This window comes from Onychostoma macrolepis, chromosome 22, assembly GCF_012432095.1.
Source record: "Onychostoma macrolepis isolate SWU-2019 chromosome 22, ASM1243209v1, whole genome shotgun sequence".
NCBI classification, from domain to species: domain Eukaryota; kingdom Metazoa; phylum Chordata; class Actinopteri; order Cypriniformes; family Cyprinidae; genus Onychostoma; species Onychostoma macrolepis.
Window position 1 is genome coordinate 13466867 of NC_081176.1, and position 24120 is coordinate 13490986.

The 24120-nt window shown below is 37.8% G+C and overlaps 1 protein-coding gene across 4 annotated transcripts; it reads left to right on the top strand.

The window, feature by feature from the left end:
* The first annotated feature begins 7 nt into the window (after positions 1-7).
* LOC131531110 (hemicentin-1-like) lies at positions 8-22526 on the top strand. 4 transcript variants are annotated; one of them, XM_058761665.1, is made up of 11 exons: positions 8-1482; positions 9136-9462; positions 10023-10322; positions 10850-10972; positions 11061-11128; positions 11389-11526; positions 20290-21308; positions 21392-21518; positions 21637-21701; positions 21788-22003; positions 22084-22526. In XM_058761665.1, exons 2-6 carry the CDS (start codon positions 9180-9182, stop codon positions 11434-11436), a joined length of 822 nt encoding a protein of 273 aa, XP_058617648.1. In that variant the 5' UTR covers positions 8-1482; positions 9136-9179; the 3' UTR covers positions 11437-11526; positions 20290-21308; positions 21392-21518; positions 21637-21701; positions 21788-22003; positions 22084-22526. The 4 variants fall into 4 exon arrangements, 3 of the variants coding, with proteins under 3 accessions (XP_058617648.1, XP_058617649.1, XP_058617647.1); XM_058761666.1 differs by lacking the exon at positions 8-1482 and adding an exon at positions 8289-8306; XM_058761664.1 differs by lacking the exon at positions 8-1482 and adding an exon at positions 8554-8637.
* Positions 22527-24120: the final 1594 nt, after the last annotated feature.

The following is a 24120-nucleotide window of genomic DNA, read 5'->3' on the forward strand; positions in this document are numbered from 1 at the left end:
ACAATAGGATAAGTCACAAAGCCACAATCCATTGTACTTTTAATGAGGATTTTGTTCAGAACTACATCTACGAATAGAAAAAAACTACAAGCATTTATACTTCTGACTCATCCCTTTTCTTAAAAAAAGTGTTTTATTTTCATAATCAATTTGCTATTTCATGGTCTACAACATGAGAAAAAGTCATACCATATACATAAAAATAAAATACAAAATGTAGTAACGTTGGACACCACTATGGGGCACCACTGTGCACCAGCAAGCATCACAACAAAGAAGGAGGTAAATGCGTGCAAATGTAAAATGCCCCATTTTTGCCTTGGGCCCCCAAACTGTATAAATGCTACCATATCTTCAGTTCAAAACAGCCATAATTGAAAAAAAAAAAAAAAAAAAGTAGAGTAGAGTAGGTTGCGTCGCTGGATATTACTGTTAGTTAATATTTGTATCAAAAACAATTGTATTGTGTCTTACGACACTTTCTTTCAACATTATAACTGACAGTCTGCAGTAAAGACAGCTAGGGACAGACAGTTTATGTTGCACAGCTTCATGTAGATTGGTTTGCTCACCTTGTGAATACATGTTGAAATTGAATACATAAGAAAAGTGATTTTGTTGCTTTTGCTGATATTAGCGTTTAAAACAGATGACATATGTGTCAAATAGTTGACATATGTTTGTTATGTCGCTAGTAGTAGGCTATGTAATGTTTGTAGAATGTACTACTGAGTGGGGGGGAAAAAAGAGCACAAACCGAACAACATAAGGCAAATGGCAGTCATAACATTACAAGTCTTCAGGTAAAACAAAAGAAAGAAAATTACACAACATCTGTTATTAAATATTACAAGATGGTTAGTTCCAGTCCTCGATTCTGATTGGTCAACAGCTGTGTTTTATTCACAATAAAGCAAGGCTATAACTGCTTTACCCAACGGTTCTGTGTGTCACTGCGCAATACTCTTAACAACATAAACAATCAATAATATAGCGTCAATAATATAGCGTCAATAATATAGAGTATTTCAGCAAAATGAACTGTTTGTTGTTTATTTAACAACACATTTGCTGGTAGTAATGCCGTAAATGAGTCCTACCTGTCACAACATTCCTAAAAAAAAAAAAAAAAGCCTCCTCTCAAATTCTCAAAAAACATTTTTTTTTTATAAAGGTATCTACATATAGTTGAAATAAAATGAAAATATTGTTTAGTGTAAAACATGTTGAAGATTAGCGAACAGCTTGTCGATTCATTATTAACTGATAAGCTGTTTCCTCACGGAAGCTGTTTATTCTGTGTATTGAAGCCTCTCCTTCACTGACATCCGTTCAAAAAATACGACCTCTGGTCTCCTTTCCTGTGCACAGCCAAAGCAGCAGCGTTAGCATTAGCCGTTACGCTTTTTTGCCTTGTCTTGCTATTGTAAATTCTGCTGCACTGCATTAACTGCTACAGAATGATTGGCATGCTGGTTTAAGGTGAGCCTGCAGATTAAGTTTCCCTATTTTCGCATGGACACTGATTCAGCTGCCAAGGGAGATTGATAGGCTATCAACATTACGCATTAGCTAGCAGGGTTAAATTTAAACGCTTATCCTCCTCGACAGAGATTTAGAAGCTCTGGTTTGCATGAAAACAAAAAGTGCCCTGAGAAGTGCCCTCAGTGCCCTGAGAGTTTATGGTTGTGAAGTGTCGACCGTTCTACCTGCCGCGGGAGTTCACGGCCACTGTTATTGTCGCGGTTTACATTCCCCCGTGTGCAAACGCTAAGGACGCGCTTCGCGAACTGTACAGCGCCATCAGCGAACAACAAACAAATAACCCCGACGGCTTTTTCATCATAGCCGGTGACTTCAACCACGCAAACCTAAAGACAGTTTTGCCAAAGTTCGACCAACATGTGAACTTTGCAACAAGAGGAAATAACACACTGGACTTTGTTTACACAACAGAAAAGAACGCATACAAAGCCGAACCCCGCCCCCACCTCGGGTACTCGGACCACATCTCTGTTATGCTAATCCCAGCATACAGACCACTTCTGAAACTCACCAAACCGGTTCAAAAACAGATCACGGTATGGCCAGAAAATGCTACCTCAGCACTGCAGGACTGCTTCCAGGACACAGACTGGAACATGTTTAAAGAGGCGGCCACCTACAACAACCACACAGACCTACAGGAGTACACTGAAACTGTGACTGCTTACATCAAAAAGTGCACTGATGATGTGACAGTCACTAAGACCATCACCACACGCGCCAACCAGAAGCCATGGATGACAGCAGAGGTTCGTGGGCTGCTAAAGACCAGAGATGAAGCATTCAGATCAGGAGATAAAGCAGCCCTCAAAACAGCAAGAGCCAATCTGTCCCGCAGCATCAAAAATGGAAAACAGTCATATGCTCAAAAAATCAATAATCACTTCACAGACAGCAGAGACATGGAGTCTGTGGCAAGCCATTCAGACCATCACAGACTACAAGCCCCCGCCACAGGCCTGTGATGATGACACATCCCTCCCAGATACACTCAACCACTTTTACTCACGGTTTGAAATGCAGAATGACACACCTGCACAAAAACTGCCCACACCTCCCAACGACCAGGTGCTCTGTCTGTCTCCAGCCGACGTAAGGAAGACCCTATCGCAAGGCTGCGGGTCCCGACAACATACCTGGCCATGTACTGAAAGACTGTGCTGTACAGCTGACAGATGTCCTAACAGATATCTTCAACACCTCGCTGAGCCAGGCAGTCGTCCCCACATGTCTCAAATCCACAACAATCATACCGGTACCAAAGAAATCACCTGTGTCCTGTCTAAATGACTACCGTCCCATAGCACTGACTCCAATCATAATGAAGTGCTTTGAGAGGTTAGTCATGCACAACATCAAAACCAGCCTCCCCAACACACTCGATCCGCTCCAGTTTGCATACCGTCTAAACTGCTCTACGGATGATGCAATCTCCTCCACCCTCCACCTGGCTCTTACCCACCTAGAAAACAAAGACTCTTATGTTAGAATGCTGTTCATTGACTTCAGCTCAGCATTCATCACAATAATTCCACAACAGCTAATAAATAAACTAAACCTGCTGGGCCTTAACAACTCCCTCTGTAATTGGATTCTGGACTTTCTAACCGGAAGACCTCAGTCAGTCCGTGTCGGCCACAACACCTCGAGCACTACCACACTGAACACAGGTGCCCCACAAGGCTGTGTGCTCAGCCCACTGCTCTTCACGCTGCTGACCCACGACTGCACTGCCAAGTCCAGCTCCAACCACATCATCAAGTTTGCTGACGACACAACAGTGGTAGGTCTCATCAGCAACAATGATGAAACGCACTACAGAGAGGAAGTGGCACAGCTGGCTGAATGGTGTGGCACTAACAACCTGTCCCTCAATGTGAGTAAGACAAAGGAGGTTGTGATGGACTTCAGGAGAAACTCCGCTGATCACCCCCCACTGACCATCGACAGCTCGCCTGTGGAGAGAGTCAGCAGCACTAAATTCCTGGGGGTGCACATCACAGAGGATCTCACCTGGACCACCAACACCATGTCACTCTCCAAGAAGACACAACAGCGCCTACACTTTCTCCGCCGGCTGAAAAGAGCAAGTCTCCCTCCACCCATCCTCACCACTTTCTACAGGGGCACCATTGAGAGTGTGCTGACCAGCTGCATCACTGTCTGGTACGGGAACTGTACCGCAGCAGACCGCAAGACCCTCCAGCGGACAGTGAACACAGCTGCAAGGATCATCGGTGCCCCCCTCCCCTCCATCCTGGACATTTTCCTTACACGATGCTCCAGCAAAGCCAATAGTATCGTGAAGGACTCCACACATCCCTCCCAGAGTCTCTTCCAGCTCCTACCATCAGGAAGACGGTACCGCAGCATCAGAGCCCGCTCTGCCAGACTGCTCAACAGCTTTTTCCCCCAGGCTGTGAGAGCCCTGAACTCAAATCACCCCGCCCCTCTCTGAACCCCCAAACCCCCTACCTCCTGAAACATGGCCCATCTGAAACTTATGGAACTTTTTTTGTGCAATCGAAGTGTGCTACACACAGGTGAGTGGGCCTGTACAAACCACCTGTAGTAGCACACTCTCCTCCTCTATGCACACTAGTCACTTTTCACACACACTGCTGTGGGTACACAAATCCCACAAAAAGACTCAGAAATATACATATGTTTACAGGCTCATGCACTACAAATCATCCTGCACTGTTCCCCAGCCAGCTGCTGACTCACAATGTTCTCTTCGCACATGTACAGTATTTATCTGAAGCACTCGTATAGTTTGTATTGTTTATATTTTTTAGTTTATGTATAGGTAAATTATTTTATATATAGCATATTTATAGTTAAATCTATCAGTAGGATAGTTGTGTATAGGTTTATATTGTTTTACTTCACTGCTGTATTCCTGTATTTATGTAGCACCGTGGTCCTGTGAGGCACGACATTTCATTCCACTGTATGCCCCCGCATGTAGCGGAATGACAATAAAGCTCAACTTGACTTGACTTGATGTGGGCTTAGAAAAGCACACACACACATTGCCTGGATCGACCAACCTGAAATACAAACTTTTTAATGCTATTTCAGCATAAGAAACACTTTTTTCCCCAGCAGATTTCAAATATATGTGAATTGCGTGGCCAAAACTAACATACAGTGTGTTAAAGCAAAGCAAAATGCACTGAAAGCATTTTATTTGAAAAATTGTGGTTCAGCAGGAGTCAGGACAAAAACCTGACCACAATAACAGATCATGCCTTTCCAGAGCAGTTTTAGTATAGACTATCTAGAGATCAAAAATTTGATTCTGCATAATTTGCTCTATAATTTTTGTGTGAGAGAAAGATGCCAGGGCATCTTTATGATTTTACATTCTGTGCCTTTAAAGCATGTGCAAAGAGCTCTAAAACCACAAAGTCTTGTATGCCAAACATATGCAGTTAATGCAGCATTGCCACTAGCATTAACTAGCCATCTGAAACGGCATTAAAGTTGACAAGTTTGTCACAAAAATGTTTTGCACTGAAGAAGTTGTGCACAAGGGCCCTTTTTGAAATGCAGAATGAACAAGAGCATTTGCAGAGGTGTAAAGTATTGAGTAAATGTAACTAATTACTGTACTTAAGTATTTTTTTGGATACTCTGTAGTTGTACTGAGTATCAAAGATATGAACAACTTTTACTCTCTACTTCACTACATTTCTGAATGAGTATCTGTACTCTTTACTCAACTACATTTGAAATGAGTGTTGCAGTTACACATTACATTTTGCATGGCACCTAGCTTTTCTGACTTGGGTAAAGTTGGTTTTATATTCACACATTCAGACTTCTGCATTCAATTATGTTGTTAACCACACTGCATTGGACATTCAGCGGACATTTGCAAGTATGACATTAAAACAATACTTGCCCATTTTGATCGATTGTGAAAAAAATGTAGTAGGTTGACAATGATGTCGCTGATTAGAATTTGCAAAAAAAAATAGTTTTTCTGCAGCAGTTTATTTATGCTACAAAAGATGTGATATCGCCAACTACAGGTCACTGAAATAACTATATCTTGTGCATTTTGCCCTTACCCAAACTTGTCAGCAAGGTTACTTTACGTGAATGTGAGTTCCTTAGCCAGTAATTGTGAATCACAGGTGTTTTATATATGAGATGAGGACATGACTGCAGCTGGCAATGAGGCCGAAACCAGCACATCCAGTGCAAGAAGACTTTGATTTTTCATTTTACTTAACATTATTTTATTTATCCGTTACACTGAAGAGAGTTCAGTTTTATTTTGGTTTTAGAAAATAAGTGTGATTACTCTCCTCACAAATCAGCTCTTTCTTGTTTTTGTTGCATTTTCTGTGCCTCGTCCTGGACTTTTATGTCACTTCCTGTCTCCCGTGGTGTTTGCAGTCGGTTTGCATGTTATCTTGTTCAGCTTGTTAGCCTCCTGTATATGTATATATATTATATACAGCCCTAGTGTTTCGTCAGTTGTTGAATGTAATGGTTGCCTGTTTGCCTGTGGTTGTTGGCTTGTTTGTTCTAGTTTTTCTATGAAATGCCTGCACATAGATCCTTGCCTCTGCCGGTTTTCTCCAGCTTCTCCACAACATTACAGTTTTTGACTGGCATGTCTCTTTGACTAGTGCATCTTTGAGCCTATATTTAGTATAAGTAAAATACTTAAGTACTATTAAAATCAGATACTCTAATACTTTTACTCAAGTTGTTTTGGAATTGGTGACTTGTAACTTGTAGTGGAGTAATTTTCACTGTAAGGTATCTGTACTTTTACTCAAGTATGGTTTTCAGGTACTCTTTACACCTCTGTGCATTTGAGTGTTAGTGTGTATAAGGTGTGCTTTTGCCCACAGTGAGTGGGTGAAAGGCTGATTCTTCTCACAAGCTCTTGTGAAACTCCCTTGCCGCTCTTTGCACTTCACTGGAAACAAATGAGAACGCTTCAGAGAACTCTAATGCATACTTGAATTAGTCTGAAATGTGTTCAGTGACATTTATGCTTGTATTGATGATGCAGTTCCTGCCACAATAAATAGGGCTGCAGAACAAAAGGAATAAAATTCCTCACTGAATGACGGCATGGGCTGGTTCTTTATGATTGTGAACAATTCCATACTCCATAAATACACATATCCAAAAATGATACAGCTTCACTATCATCATTCTAGGCATCGTCTGTGTCACAGGTTTTAAATAACACCCATTTGATTAGCATTGTTATGTGACCCAAAACGGGTAAGTTTTAATGTGTTGAACGTAACTTATCATAAAGACTTAAAGCTTGGGGAAAAGCATCAAGTTTTAAAACTGTTTAAAGTAAATGGCAAGAAACTTCTTGACCAGATGATGGCATTGGTTTGAGTTTGAGAGAAAACTGTTTAAAGAAAAGTAATAAGAAGCATTGTAAGTTTACAAATATTTTGTTTCATGTTTTAGGTCACCATTGCTGTTACATTAAAACTGAGCTTATGTCTTAAACATTTCTACTTAAAAAGGCTGCTATAATAATAAAAATATAATGATTCATATTGCCCACAGGTATGATTTATCAAAGCATAACAGATGTTTAACCTTAACCATTCGATGAGAAAGTTGAAAAAAGATGTTGAGTTTTAGCTGAAAAGGAAATGGTGGCCTACCAGAAACCAAGATGTAAACAGAAAAAAACCTCTAGAGGTTAACTGTGAAGAACAAGGCTGTAACAGCTTCTTGGTGGTTTAGGGGTCATGCATTAGTGCTGTGTGAAATATCATATTACCATTTTACTATATTCATGCTGTATATGAATTTCTGTGTGCATACCTGGATGCTTCCTGATGTTATATAAACTCTGTGGTTTGCATTGCAAATTGCATGTTGGTTCACTTAGACTATCACAGACACAGGTGCATTGTTATTGCCCAGAAAAAAGAGAAAAACAATGTAATATGAGATGTTCATTATTAAATGTGGTCCATCTCCAGCTGGAATATCATTATTTTAAGGTGCCATTACTTCAAAATAACAAACAAAAGAAGATCAAATTAAAACAAAAATACAAAGTAACTTCCCTAACTTTCTGACAAAGAATCCAAAAATAAATGGCAGGTCAACCCCAGTCTCTAATAACAGCGTCTTAGACATCCGTATCAAACATGCGTTAAATATCACACATCACACATATAGCTGTCATTTTCAGAAAAATAAGACAGTTCATTGCTGAAAACGTGCATATACCTTGCATAAATGTGTTTGTGTGTACCAGGAGGAGAGCTTCCCAGATAAATCTGGGCTCAAGGTTTCTTCTTTATCAACATGTATACATAAACATCTCAAAATTCTACTGCCACAAATGTTTTGTAAGCACAGTTCTTGGAAACTGACTTTGGACCAATATGTGAAGTCAGATGGAAAAGACAGAGTTACAGATGAACTCCATAACCGAACACTCATCTGGTGTTTCATTTTACAGATGTTGAGAAAAAGCATCTATGCAAACTGGTGAATTCTACAGTAGGCTATATATAATAATTTTGCCAAATTATGTATCAATAAAAACTATTTATAAAACTGTTCACGCTGACAGAAGAGGAGATGGATTCACAATAATCTTCACAATAAAGTTAATCAGTAGTAGAGAACTAAGCGCTAATTTGTTCAAGAAGGAAGGACATATGTGATTAGCTACCAATGAAGTGTCGAGAGAGAGAGAGAGAGAGAGAGAGAGAGACGGAGACGGAGACGGAGAGAGAGCTGTGAGCGTAAGTACGTCCTTTTTCAGAACCGACTTAAAAAAAATTCAAACCAGATGGAAATATCTTTATATAACTGGATGGTTCCTCGCTTGTAAACGTGTGTTTTTTTTTTTTTTTTCTATGGATATTTTTTTCACTGAAGATATGACGGAACATGTGAACATGCCTAAATTTGAATATGGAAATTAGTTTTGTGGAGAACTGATCGTTGAACTTGTTTTTCGTATGCAGTGGGTTTTCGCGTCGTGCAGCTGTTTATCGCCGAGTGTTTATTGAGGAATTCAAAAAATGATTCACAGCGTATATTTCTTCTGTCTGTGTTTTTTGCTATGGAATGGTACGTCATAACAAGAATTGCAAATTAAGAATTGCAATTTCGTTTTTTATTATATTACAAGTTTTCTGAAATGTTATGTTTCAATATGCAAGCGAGGTAATATCTAATAAATAAGTATTAATTTGCAAAAAAACAAACAAACAAACAAACGAACATTTGTTTAGGAATAAAATGTATAAAATAAGGCAGGAGAAAAGCCTCACTTTGACAAAACTGCCTTTAAAGATATGCAGAATATGATAATAATAATATAATGAAAACTATAGACACAAATAAAGTGCAATTAAACAAACACTTAAAAATATGAATTCATGAAAAGCCAAAAAGCCCAAAATCTCAAAACAGACCATGAAAAAAAAAAAAAAAAAAGGTTTTTGCCTGCAGTGTCTAGCCTTAAGTGCAATAATATTTGTCCTAGTGGATCTTCCTCAATGAGGAAGATTCTGTTTGATCTTAAACAGGTAATTTTTTATTTATTTATTTATTTATTTTTTGCAGGTGTGTTTGGTGCTGATGCAGATGAAGTGAAGTCAGTATCAGTGATGGAGGGAGATTCTGTCACTCTAAACACTGATGTTACATTACTTAGAGATGATCAGATACTGTGGATGTTTGGACCTAAAGAGACTCGAATAGCTGAAATATACAAGCAGAACATTGATATGTATGACAGTAATGAGACATTTGGAGACAGACTGCAGATGGACAGTCAAACTGGATCTCTGACCATCAGAAACATCAGAACTGAACACACTGGACTTTATAAACTACAGATCTTCAGCAACAGAGGAAACTCATACAAGAGATTCAGTGTTACTGTCTATGGTGAGTAATTAGTGCCATGATGATACGGACTGTGATGATTCTCAAAATTAAAGCATTTTCCCCCTGGTTCATCTGTGATTTATAAGCATTTAATGACAAACCAAAGTGTGAGTGAAACTTTATATCTACACCCTGTTTTTTCTACACCCTGTGCTTTTTTTTTTTTTTTTAAATACTTTTTTGTTTTTACACCCTGTTTTGCAAGACTCTCTCATAATGGCTATTGTTTTGTATTTCCTGATGGAAATACTTATTAATAGAAAGAAGAAATACGATAGTGTTGAAGTTTTACATACAATTATAGTTAGAAAAAGCTGTAAAGCCACATTTATAAAGAGAAAGAGAATTTTATTGTTATAGTTTATGGATAAATTGGTGTAAGAGCGAAAAGTCTTTAGTATGCAGATATAACTGACATCATGTCTGTTACATTTTGAAAGCATCAGAACTCAAAGTAATAACAAGCAAACAAACTAAAAACACAAAGATGGGTAGCAAAGGCAGAGTTTTATGTTCAATTGTTTTTGCTGAGCAACTTTTTTATGTGTAATGTTTTTCAGCTGCTCTTCCTGTTCCTGTCATCACCAGAGACTCTTCACAATGTTCTCCATCTGAAATATCATCAGGTCAGAATTGTTCACTGCTGTGTTCAGCTGTGAATTTGAGTCATGTGACTCTCTCCTGGTACAAAGGAAACAGTTTATTGTCCAGCATCAGTGTATCTGATCTCAGCATCAGTCTCTCTCTTCCTCTGGAGGTGGAGTATCAGGAGAAAAACACCTACAGCTGTGTGATCAACAATCCCAGCAGAAACCAGACCAAACATCTGGACACCTATCAACTTTGTCATAGATGTCCAGGTATCACATTATCTCTTTTTCTCAAATTGTGTTAAATAAATAAAAATAGTCTATGTGCTAGTCCATAGTCTAAATGTGCTTTAAGATGTTCTCTCATCTGTAATGTTATTTACATATTGACAGTTCATTGTTAGGAGATATTATCATATAAGTATTTGTCTAACCAGTGAAGGTGTGAAATTTGTCTTAAATGAAAGCCTGTTGGCGGTTTAAAAAAAAACAAAAAAGGCATTCCTTTTGTCCCACCCTAATCCTGTTTCAAAAGGAAATACTTTAACAAAGTAAAAAGGAAAAAAAAGAAAAAAGGTAATCAAATAATTTCTTTAGGGATTGTAAACACTGCAGAATATCAGACATGCTGTGAGCTGTAAAGTAAAGACCCAATTTAAACATCAAAATATTCAAGTACTTTACCTGAATACACGCTTAGGTAAAATGTAATAGTAATGTAATAGATTCCATCACCATAATTATTTATTTGTAAAGTTTAAACAATTAAGATTACACTATTGGCTTTTTTTTTACAGAACGGGATGAGCGTTCACGTCTCAACATTTCAATAGCTGTTACAGCACTGCTGCTGGTGTTCATAGCTGTAGTTGCAGGTTTGATGTACTGCCACAGAAAGCGTAAACAATCAGAAAAAGAAGGCAAGTATTGACATGCAAAATATATATAATAAAAAATGTTTATTAAATGTTGTTAGGTTTATTAAATGTTTGATTATTATTAAAACAGTTGAGGCTCAAGAGGAAGAGATACTTTACGCTGATACAACATTCTGTGAATATCGGGTTAAGAGTACGGTAAGATATATTGTATTTCTGTGTGAACTCTGTCTTTTGTGCATGTGTAAGCACCCTCAGCTTCTGTCGTGTATGTGTCTGAGAGTATGCTATCACACTGCTGTTTCTTTCTGATGTGATGACACTGAAAGGTTTTCTTCACTCATTCTGCTCAACTGTGGGAAATAGAGCTGTTGTTTTAAATTATTCTGTCCTTCACTTTTATAATTCAGTGTTTGATCCTACTTGATTTTATTTTTGATTGTGATGTTTCCTTGCAGGATGTCGTTGCAGCAGATCAAACAGAATATTCAACTGTTAAGACATGAAAGACCCCTGGATGAAAGAAGAAAGCCGTCGTGTTTACAACTGTGACAATGAGCGTTTATCAGGATCAACGAAACACTGAATTTTCAAAAGTATGTGAAATATGCAAAGTTCACACCATAGAAATGTAAAATATGTCCAAGATTTTTACACACATTTTCATGCCCCTAAACATGACGCGGCACAAAATGGAATATTATTAGTTGATTTACCTGTCAGTCATATGGCCTCTTGGCAGTCCTTCACCATTTAAAGCGGCCAAGGTTCCCAGACCTTCTATCGTCAGTCTGAAGGTCTGGCTACTCGAGACTAGGATCCATCAGACTTTTTATTTATTGTTACACTGTAGGTCAGTGTCATGAGTTCTTGCAGTTCACACGACCTACGCTGCTTCTCAATATCCCTCCTCGTTTCGCTCCTCCATCCTATGACCCGGAAACCGATCGAGCTCTGTCATCTTGCAGGACATCTCAATTCTCTAATTTCACTGCGAGAAGGCGAGGATCAAGGAGTGAGGAGGCTTCCTGAGGAATCATGAGCGAGCTTACACAAAAAACTGACACACATATAAATTATCCTCCCCCTTCACATCTGTCGTAATAATTTACATTTATATTTTACCTTTGCAGTTTAAATAAACCATGCATGTCATATATTTCAAAAGGGCATCTTGCTTTATTAATATTTATTATGAATGCCTTAAATAACGAACTTTAACAACATAAGGGCAGATCCCTTTATCGCAGCTGATGACGCTTTGAAGTGATGCTTGAGTGGTCAAGAATCTTCCAATGTTCATCATTTGATTCCTCCGTCCTCATTTCCTTTCCTTGCATCCTTCCCTCGTATCCTAAGGGGGGTGGAGCTAAGACACGAGGAAAGGAAACGAGGATGCACAAAGAAATGAGAAGCACCTCTGATGTCACTTTGATAACACCGATGTTTTCCCCTTATATGTGTTTCATTACATTTCATTTAGGAGCAGCTAAATTGAAAGATTATTGTCAGATTAGTGAGGTAGTTTTTGTATATTTTCATTTCACTCCACCTTTCACAGTATTATTTTGTATGTTTTTTAACGCTTTAGGAGTGGGTGTCATATACAGTCCCCTCCATACGTATTGGAACAGTAAAGACAACATTGCTCTGTTGGCTGTGGAGTCAAGGCATTTACAAATATGATTAAAAGATGAATATGAGACAAAACTACAGAATGTCACATTTTATTATTAGCCGTTTCAACACATACATGTTTTACCAAATAAAATAAAAAAAACAGCACTTTTAGAGTTCATCCCACTCATTGATGTGAGCATAAGTATTGGGACAGTTGAACATAAGGCAGATATAAAAGATTAAAAGCTATTATTTAGTTGCAGATCCCTTGCGCACAATCACAGCAGTGAGTCTGTGACCCATAGACATCACCAGACTCTTGGTCTCATCCTTTGAAATACTTTTCCCAGCCTTTAATGCAGCCAATTCCAATTGTTGCTTGTTTTGGGGAGTTTCTGCCTTTACTCTCCTCTTCAGCTGGTGAAATTCATGTTCAATCGGATTTAAATCTGGAGATTGACTTGGGCAATCTAAGACTTTCCATTTCTTTGCCCTTATAAACTCCTTGACTGAACTGGCAGGGTGTTTTGGGTCATTGTCCTGATGCAATATGAAGCACTTCCCAATGAATCTGGTGGCATTTTCTTGAATATTGGTAGGCAAGATGGTTTTGTATCCTTCCAAATTCATTCTGCTACTGTCATCATACATTAAGTCATCAGTAAAGTTGAGAGGGCCTGTTCCAGAGGCAGCCATGCATGCCCATGCCATGACACCACCTCCACCATGCTTTACAGATGCTTTCCCATCACTTCGATAAAGGTTCATCTTTGTCTCATCGGTCCATAAACACAGTTCCAAAACTCTTCTGGCTCACCTTTGTGCTTTTTTGCAAACTCTAATCTTGCCTTTATATTTTTGGAGCTGGTCAGAGGTTTGTATCTTGCTGTGTAGCATCTGTAATTCTGTGTCAAAGTCTCCTGAGGACAGTAGATTGTCAGAGCATCACCCCAGCTTTCTGGAAGTTGTTGGTGATTTTGCAGACACGTCTTTTAGGATTCATTTTCACAGCTTTTATGATTTGTCTGTCATCAACTACTGTTGTTTTCTCAGCCGATCAGGTAGTTGTTGGTTGCTGGTGGTTTCCAAACTCTTGATTTCTCCATGCCCTTTGTTTTTGCTAGAGCTCTAATTGACTTCCTCTTTTCTTTTAGCATCCAAATTGCTTGCTTTTCTCTCAAAGTCAGCTCCCTCATCTTCATCCTGGTTTGTGTGTGTCATCATCAAATGCAAGATTCAGAATGCAGAAGTAATGGATATAACTGATACGACATTCCCTGCTTTTAATATCTGAAGAAGTAATGCAACAGGACACATCTGATCACTTAGAAAGACCTGTGAGGCAACTGTTCCAATACTTATGCTCACATCAGATAGAGGGATGAAACTCTAAAAGTGCTGAACTTGTCAAGAACATGAATGAGCGCATGTTGGAAATAAAAGCGCTAAATTTAATTCTCTCTCTGTTGTATATGCTCATCATCAGTCTCGTGAAGCCGCTTTTATATTGCTGTTCACTCAGCGGTTGATGCTCAGGAAATGCTCCAGCACGCCCACCACATGTAACTTTTAACAAGATTCACTTGTTTAAAACACGCTAAATTATATTAACATTTACTATATAACCATTATTTTGTTAATAAACATCTAAATAAATACATCGCTATGGAAATTAATTTATTATCTCCACGAACGATCACAATTTGAGTAGGCTATAGTTCTGTGTAAATGCATAGATAAACCGCACTGTCAGCAGGCATTTCATAATCTAGAATGACAAAAACATTAATAATTCTGATATAACATACCAGTTGAGAAATGCAATAAAACACAATGTTTTATTTGTTATATTTCTATATTCCAGAGGATATTATTCAGTGAATTAACATTATCCAGTGAATTATTCTTCACTCTTTAGCCTATTAAACAGCTTATAAACCTAAAACTGTAGTTTAAAATAAAGTTATGACTCATGTCCTTTATTTATTTTCTCCATTTGAAAATTAGACATTCTACATTTATTTTGCTTATTGTCAAAATCAGTGTTGCCACTGATGCTTTTTATAAATAAAATGTTTTTATTGTTGTAATATGATTACATTTACAACAAATATTAAGATTAAATTTAACATAAAAGACTTAATTTTCACCTTTTTTTTTTTTAAGATAACTGAGTGAAGTAAGTCCATACTTCACTTTGGTTTTTCCTCCTTTCAGTCATTTATTTACTTTATAACAGTAAATAAATATCGGTTCTGCATATCGGTTATCGGGCACGTAAACATGCAAATAATTGGTATCAGCATCGGTTATAAAAAAATCAAAATCGGTCGATCACTAGTGATAAGACAAAATAAAGCATACTATGTGCAGATACACATAAGCCCAAAATGTGAACGCAACGCATTTTCCTCTCATGCACCAAGACAGTATTAAAGACCACATTCTGTACACACCTTGCTAATAAAGCATACTATGTGCACAAAAACTGACGAACCCAAAATATGAACTTTAAATACTGTCTGTCATTATGCATAAGCGTTTATTATGATTTTCCAAAGGGAGGCAAACACTTAACGTTTAAACAGATTGTGTTAATATTCTGGGCTCGTCTGTATGCCTTTTATCTTCGCTGTCTTAGTACATTAAACCAACATTAAATTGCTACAAAACTGTTCACAAGCTTCCAGTGATTTAATTTTAGTTATCATTTGTTGAAATAAAATAAACATACAGTGTGCTTGTGTCTGTCTGCTTAATGTGATCTTCTCCTCCATGGCCATGGAAAAATTAATATATATATACAATGACAACAATTATACTTAATCATTTAAATGTTTGCAACAAAGAAACGGACCAACTTCTGTCAGCTTGTTCAACAAACACTTTATTTGGATAATCTACCATATGATGGCTGAAGCAGCAGCGAGCGCCCAGCGGGTGACATTGTTTTCACGGTAATCAGATCAACATTTTAAACCAAATTCTACAAAACTTAAGATATATAATCTAATTATCATGTGAAGCGATAAACTAGCTTATCTTCCCTGCAAACGATCCAATGAAGAATGTGAATAATTAACTTAAAGGCAAATACAAAACAAAAGATAAGCAGGTATCCGTATTTGTCATGAATCCGGTTCATGGTTTTCCATCCACTTGCCATCGGAGGTCGCCCTTCCATCATATTGACTATCGCACCACACAGACTGTTGCACGTCACACTGGACTACAGGTCCCATCATCCATTGCACTGACACAGCTGAATGCACTGATCACACAGCTGTCACTAATCACACACTCACCTGAGAGCTATTACACACTCTATTTAACACCCACTCAGATCCTGTTCAGATTGCCGAGTATTGTCTAGCGTTTATCACTCACCAAGTGTTAGATTCTTTGCAAAGCCATTCCGTGTTTATTTTCTGTTTAGTCTCTAGTATTGTTCTGCATTTATCACCAAGTGATAGCTGCTTTACGGAGCCTAGTTTCTAGTTCTAGTTTAGTCTTGTCATTTCATGTTGCCTTGTTCCCTGTTTCTTGATTCCTGCCCATGCTCCTTGGATTAACCCTTGTTTCACCGCTCTGACTCTGTTTGTTCCTCGTCTGGATTATTGCTCATGTTATCGGACTACCCTTCTTGTCAAGCCCTCTGGATGTTGTTTGCAGATCGAAGACCCACGCTTTTCCTAGGAATACTCTTGTGTCTTGCCCGTGCCATACTTGTTTACTGTTGTTTGACCTTGCCTGTGTTATGAGCATGTTTCATAATAAAAGCTTGCAAATGGATCCGCTCGCCTCACGTCTCGTCTACCTTGTTACAGTATTAATTTCAGCATTTGCAGCAGAGTGTGATCCTCTCAAAATGGTGGCGGCACCCCAACATGCAACACGGTGTGACGTAGCTTCACATTCTCTATAGTCTAGAAAACACACAAAGCGCTCTCCCTTTATTATCACTAAAAGCATCACTCAAAGTTCATCATGATCTCTCAAAGTTCTGTTATAATAAAGCTCTATAAAAAAAACTAATGAATCTCTTACATCGCGTCTATATTTAATTAGTCATGAGATGATTCACGAGCGTGCAAAACTCTGTTCTTTCAGAATTCTGAAAAAAATGTTATGACTATCTATTATGAAAAATAGTCATTAACTTCATTACTTTCATGGCCTCAGGTGTACTCTTGAGACCTTCTGAGTTAGTGTCTGGCTTCTGGTACAGTATATAGGTTTTGAGTCAAAGTCTGTCTCTCTTTCCAAAATATCTGTGTTGTTAGATCGAGTACCCACACCTAGACAATTAAGATCCAGCCCCGGATGCCAGATCCCGTCAGAAAATAACAGTTTGTCCGGTAACAGAACAACTAGTCAGCAGAGCTGTTGATACCCAAACCCTGTTAACAGCAAGTCTTGTCTGGTACCCAAAAATACCCAAAACAACTGTTAACAGTTTTTTGCCAGTCAAGGAGTTGACCGAGGAAAGCCAGAGAAGAGCGGAAGCAGGAGACGAAGTGATGATGGTAAAAAGTTTATTGAGTTTATTGATCTTAGTTGCATTTGTCTCAATGCTCAGACTTTGTCTGATGACCACAAATTCAACAAGTAGTATTATAACAAACTGATTCACAACAACATCCCATAAACCTTGAATTTCCAAAAACATTCCCTGTTATCTCTTATTCAGAATCAGAATGAGCTTTTATTGCCAGGTATGTTTACACATACAAGGATTTTTTTTTCGGGACAGAATGACAGCGACAGAACAAAAAACACAGATAATAAAAAGAAGAATTAAAAAATAGAACAAGTAAATAAGGAATAAAAATATACAAATTGACATGTATGTACAGATATATAACAATAGACAGTTGTATGTACAGGTATATTATGTGCAAATTGAAATGTAGACTAAGTATGTGTGTTAGATAAATAAGAGTATAAATAGTGTGTGTTCCACAATTATTGTCAGGTGCTCATGAGATGGATTTCCTGAGCGAAGAAACTGTTCCTGTGCTGGTCGTTCTGGTGCTCAAAGCTCTGTAGCGTCGACCAGACGGTAACAGTTCAGAGAGGGAGTGTGCTGTATGTGAGGGGTCCAGAGTGATTTTGCCAGCCGTTTTGCTCACTCTGGATAAGTACAGTTCTTGGAGAGTAGGGAGGGTTGTACCAATGATTCGCTCAGCAGTCCGGACTACCCTCTGTAGTCTTCTGAGGTCAGATTTGGTAGCTGAGCTGAACCAGACAGTTATTGAAGTGCAGAGGACGGATTCAATGATGGCGGAGTAGAATTGTTTCAGCAGCTCCTGTGGCAGGTTGAACTTCCTCAGCTGGTGAAGGAAGTACAACCTCTGCTGGGCCTTTTTAACAATGGAGTCTATGTGAATGTCCCACTTCAGGTCCTGAGAAATTGTGGTGCCCAGGAACCTGAATGACTCCACTGTCGTTACAGTGCTGTTCATGATGGTGAGTGGGGGGAGTGCAGAGGGGTCCACGATCCACGATCATCTCCACTGTTCATACAGACAAAACAGTTAATTAAACCCCACAATCATAAAATTGAACAATAATGGAAATGCATAATCAAGAAAAATAATAAGAAATATTAATTTTATTAAGCTTCTATATTTTATAAGTAAATAAATGTTAATGTTTTTTCCACACTCATCGAGTTGTAAATATTTTTGTTTCTGGAAAAGTGTGATCAAGTGAGCTAAATTGTCCTGTCTGGTCCAGAACTCATTCCAGACTCATTTTCTATTAGTTGCATTCAATCATAGTGTAATAAAAAGTATTAATTATGAGTTATATAAATAGTGTTGTGGTGTTTATTAATTAAAAAACACCAGTAGATTATTTTAGATCTATGATCTATTTTAATGCTGTTTTGCATGACAAAAATATTATTAGGCTAGTTATGCTGGGATAGGCTTCAGCCCCCACGACCCTAGAGAGAGGATAAGTGGTTTGGAGAGTGAATAGATGGATGCATTGATTTTGTTTCTATTCTTGCTGCTGTTCAGCTTAAAAATACCTTTCCATTATCTTTGTGTGTCATTACCAGGAAAGGTGCTTTATTGCACCGTCAAACAACGGTTCTTTTAAGAACCTTTCACAAAATGGTTCTTCAGGGAACCAAAAATGGATCCTCTATGGCATCGCCGCGAAACCCCTTTTTTGGTTCTTCCTGGCACCTTTTTTTTTTAGAGTGTAGGAGAAGCAGGTCTGCCCAAATAAAAATAAATTATCAGATTTATGTTTTCATACATTCACACATTTTATGCATTTGTTTTATGTTCAGCTATCAAAATGTGAAGCTTCTGAATTTTATGTTTAATTTAAAGACAATAGACAGCATGACTTGCTTTAGTGACACACAATGTGTTTAAAACCTTTTAAACATGTTTAAAACCGTAGGTGTAATTGTTTTACTGAGAAGTTTTAAGTGAAATGTATATTTGTTCTTTTACAGTACACATACTATCTACGGGCTAGATTCAAATGGAAATTTAGTATACTCAGATTTGTGGTCATAAATCATCATTGATGTGGCGTATTGGATATAACTACTAGTCTAAACCTGTTAATATAACAGACTCTTTGATTAATAGACTCAGCAGCTTTGTAATTTAGTATTGTAACTCATTAGAGCAGAAAAAAGGTGCTTTCATTTCATTTAGTTAATCAGAGCCATACTCAGAAGGGATTTTTATTTTATTTTTATTTAATTATTTATTTTGCTGAGAGGAAAATTACAGGAAGGAGTTAAGCTCCTTCCCCACACACAAAATAATAAAGTTGAACAAAATAAGTACAATCGTGCAAAAAAATCTACACTTCAACACAGTTCCTGCTCAAAGTCTTCATCCTGTTTGTTTCAGTGAGCTGAATTTGCCCTGATGTTCATATAGCTACTGTAAAGACGATCCACGCTAAGTTTACTGTTCAGCTCTGCTCATCATTGAAGCAAAAGGAGGACCTTTGTAAAGGGCGGAATTGAAAGCGGAGACGTCAAGTCGGACACTTTCTGCTCCCGATAGTGATGCTCTCGCGGTGTTTGCATACTCTTCTCACAGATGAAGTGATTAACATGCAATATTTGTCAAATGCACAGACGTTTCACAAATGTTTTCATGAGCAACAGAAACACTTTTTATATACTGCTTAATGGGCCATCTGTTCAAGAATAAAGTTCAACATAAACATGTACTATTTAAATACCAATAAGCGTTTATAAGTGTTTTTTTTTTTTTTTTTTTTTTTTAAATGTGACTCATTATAACATTATGACTATACAGTAAAAAAAAGAGCTTTTACTGTTCTAAAGACAGATTTGTGGGCAGTATTTTTTTTTATTATTATGCAAAAATTATACAAAGGTTTGTACAAGCAACTCACAACAAGTACAAAAACAAATAAACATTCATGAGAATATGTAAAGTGAAACAATTCATGCCAGGGGTAAAATTACAACAATTTAAAGTAACAAAAAGCTTCATAGGTCTTTCTTGCTTTTTTGTTCTTAATTTTATCTAGTAGTACCAATTGTTTAATCTATTTTTATAAAATGTTCAAAGTTTGGCTTAGCTTCCATTTTTTCACACGATTGTGATATTTTCCTAGTAAAATAATATTTGTGAGCTGTATTGGAATTGAAGATGTTAGAAACACACGTCATTGTTGTCATGTGGTGAATTTCTCTCTCCTGTACTCCCTGTACACGCATGACTGTGTAGCCATGCACATCTCCAACGTCATCGTCAAATTTGCGGACGACACAACGGTGATAGGTCTGATCACCGACGACGATGAATCAGCCTACAGAGAAGAGGTGCACACCCTGACTAACTGGTGCCACAACAACAACCATCAGGCAGACGGTACCGCAGCATCAGGACCCGAACCAGCAGAACGCGAGACAGCTTCTTCCCGCAGGCCATCAGACTGCTGAACTCCAGATAGCAAACGACACTCACACACCTACCCCTACCCCTCACACTGGATTCCACCTACACACCAGTCACACTGACTCTGACAGCACAACCCGGTTTTTATTGAACATATCTGTCTGAGAAGCAAGAGTCTGGAAATGCTGTTTTAACTTGTTACGTGACAAATCAGATCTTCAGTTAATTTGGCCAAATCAGATCACTTAAAGCTGTTCACTGCAAGAACAAGAACTATAATGATAACTATTTTAGCATCCACACCAACAGACAATAATGTTCTGTTTATTATAACTGCACGCTGTGATTGTTGTCTGCCATTTAAATGCTCCAGCTCTTTAAAGTCTGGTGGATTCTGATTGTCTGTCAATGTTTTTATTGTTCATCAGCTGGAAAAATTTGTTCTGAAAGAGTCAAAAGAGATTCCAATGATATTGTTCCTCTGTGTCATTAAAGGTTAAATAGCTGCGGTATAGATTCATCCTTGATGTGAAGATGCCTTTAAATTGCTTACAACAATACCGCCAGCATTTAATCATATTTAAAATAATTCATAATAATATAGCTTGCTATTGAAGAATACAGCTTTTTTCCAATGCTGTTTTCCTCTTATTCTGTAAAACGTACACACAAAAGTCTGTTTCTCTTCATCTTATTCCTTTACTCCGTCACTCACTTACACATTCTTTTACACTCTGTTGTAAGGTAGAAACAGAGAGTTTGCGTGATGGCCTTTTCTCAGACTCTGAATCTGATGTATGCAGATGAACTCAGGAGCCACTAGAGTTGCCAGGGAACTTGAGCTTGAAGTATATAGTTATAACTGCTTAATTTATGTTTAAACAACAATAATAATTAAACATGGGGTCAATAGATATTTTCTTGTTTACAGCTAAAGACCAAAAACGCAAAGAAAATCAGTCACAGCAAGCCGGTCAAACCAGTCCTGTTGGGGATGAGGAATGAACGTGGCCTACACTTGTGCCCAAACAGAAAAGAAAGGTTGCACATTTCCACTGGTATGTATGTGTTCCAGCTATGCAGTATATGTGGTACAGCATTTGATGTTGATCTTTCAAAGAACTCTTCAAGTTAGACTCAGAAGTTGTCATTTTTCACATACACATCTTTTTATAGCTCCTACAATCAGCAAATCAGCTGTGCATCATCTCTGGGATTTGGGCAGGAAATGATTGAATATGGTGAGTACTGACACCTGCACCTGTATTCACCTACACTACTTCTCTGGAGTTATCATTGACTTATTGTTTTCTCTCTTTGTTTGAAGGAGGATGAAGCCAGTTGATGAAGATATCAATTCAATGGCCACCAAGTGAAGCACTGCTGCCTGAACCCATCAGATATCTGCTGTGAAGACTGCATTCACGAACGGCTCTACTGCAACAGCTCAGATGTTACGGGCCATAAAAGAAACTTCACAACTGAACAACTAGAAGATAAGAGGAGGGATTCATTTAGGCCATAACTCCATCAAGAATCAATGGTAAGTCCAGTGCAACAATTAAAAATACTATATTTTGTTTATTGATTACCACACCCTAAATACATGTTTTGTCCCTCCAGGACATCAAGACCAGGTGGTGTGTGAGGAAAGCACAGAGGACTGTCAGAGACTCCAGCCACCCGAGCCATGGATTGCTCTCACCGTTACCATCAGGCAGATGTTATCGCAGAACCTTCACCAGCAGACTGCAAGACAAGTTCTTTCCACAGACAATCAGACTGAACTGAACTCGTACCAGTAACACCACACAGCACACAGCACACAGCACACCAACCTCATATGTACTGCACTCTATCAGTTACACTGACTGGACTCTGACTCACTATTATTCTGCACCGTGACATTCTGTTTGCACTAATTCACGCCGTACTGCACTGCAAAGATATATATGTACTGTGATTATTGTTTATTATTGTTTTCATTTCATGCTCTCTGTATAGAATAATATTTACCATATATTGTTCTCTTTATGTATTGAGTTCTTATATATATATATATATATATATATATATATTTGTGATGCATATATATATATTCAATACATGTCATCCATATTGTCATGCTGCAGTTTGCACAGAAGACTTTCACCACCTGTACACTTGCGTTCATGGTATTGTGACAATAAAGTGATTTGATTTGAATTGGTCACGTCTTTTGTTCGTCAGTTGTACTGTAGGGTGCTGGGTAACAACTGAAAATTGTTTATGACATGGAAGAAGAAGATTATGATAGGGACATGGACAAGCAAGCAAGAGGAAGAAAACCAGGAGAGCTCTGATGATGAGCAGGAAACTGAATGTGATTCTATGATGCTCAGGACATTTCACCATGCATGCATTTGGGTGGCTTCATCTGATTAAAATAATATGGTTGAAACATAACCCATTTTTATTTCCCTTGACTGTCATGTCTTAAAATGCTACTTTAGCTGTCCTTATGCTGTGTCCTCCAGTAAATTATTGCACATAGTGTTGGATAATAAACTATGAAGTAAATATTCTGTATTAGGAATGGTGTTTGGTAAATACACCATTTAATTTAGTAAACAATACATATAATTACTATGATTGTTTTAATTAAAACATGAACATTTACAAGAAGGGAATGCTGAAAGATGCATTAGAAGAGACTGCATGGACTATATTGCTGCAGGCACTTCTTGCACAACTGTATTCAGTTTACCAGGGAAAGATCAACATGAATCCTATACTGTATTATAAGCAAGATGAGCATGGACATTACTGATGTATAGCACCTGAAGAGGACAAAGATAAGACATTTATAACACAGAGATACAAATGAGGTCTTTTATATTATGAATTGTATGGCTTTTGCATCATAAACCACATCACTTTCCAAATATGCACTGATGTAGATTTGTTTGGGGTCTGTTCTTATTCTAAGATAACTATGACTTGCAACTTACATATTGACAAGTTACTGAAAAGACCATCTAAAAACTGTGACTCAGCACAGTTAGTTGTGATATCGAGAATAGATCTGTGTATGTTGTACTGCCCTTCCATCCTCAGGGGCCCAGTAGAGTCCCCTGGAAGAGCAAAAACAATTAACATTTCAAATGGCTGTAAATCAAAGTCTGATTATAGTTTTAAAGAGAAATTTGGCAGGACAACTACTTATGCTGTGTTAATTAAATAATGTTGGACAGAGTTTTCAAACATAATATGGAAAGGTGGTATAAAGGTGTTTAAAAGAGTGCTCTTAGTAAAATACCAAATTTCAGCCTGCCTCTTACATATGTCATAAATGTTTGCACAATGAACATGTTTAAATATACCTTTGTTCAAAAAAGATTGTATTTTCCCCCATTTTATTATTAAACATTTTAAACTACATTACCCATAAGCCTCTGCCATTCAAACGCGAAAAGCATGGCGCTGGTATTTGTAGTTTAATAAAGTTATGCTCAGGGTTAGGGTTACGATCTCGGTAAAGTGGTAATTTCTCACGACATAGCAACACTGCATTGTTAACTGAAGGTATTACTGACGTAATAATACCAGCAAAACGTACTTTACAACATTAAGCTTTTTTAAATTTGGGTTAAAAGATAGTCCAATCACAGCGAGTTCTGC

Coding starts and splice junctions, on each gene's coding strand:
- LOC131531110 (XM_058761664.1), top strand. CDS start 8,589: ATGATTCACAGCGTATATTTCTTCTGTCTGTGTTTTTTGCTATGGAAT. Junction 8,638..9,135: donor GTGTTTTTTGCTATGGAATG/GTACGTCATAAC, acceptor TATTTTTTGCAG/GTGTGTTTGGTGCTGATGCA. Junction 10,323..10,849: donor ACTTTGTCATAGATGTCCAG/GTATCACATTAT, acceptor TTTTTTTTACAG/AACGGGATGAGCGTTCACGT.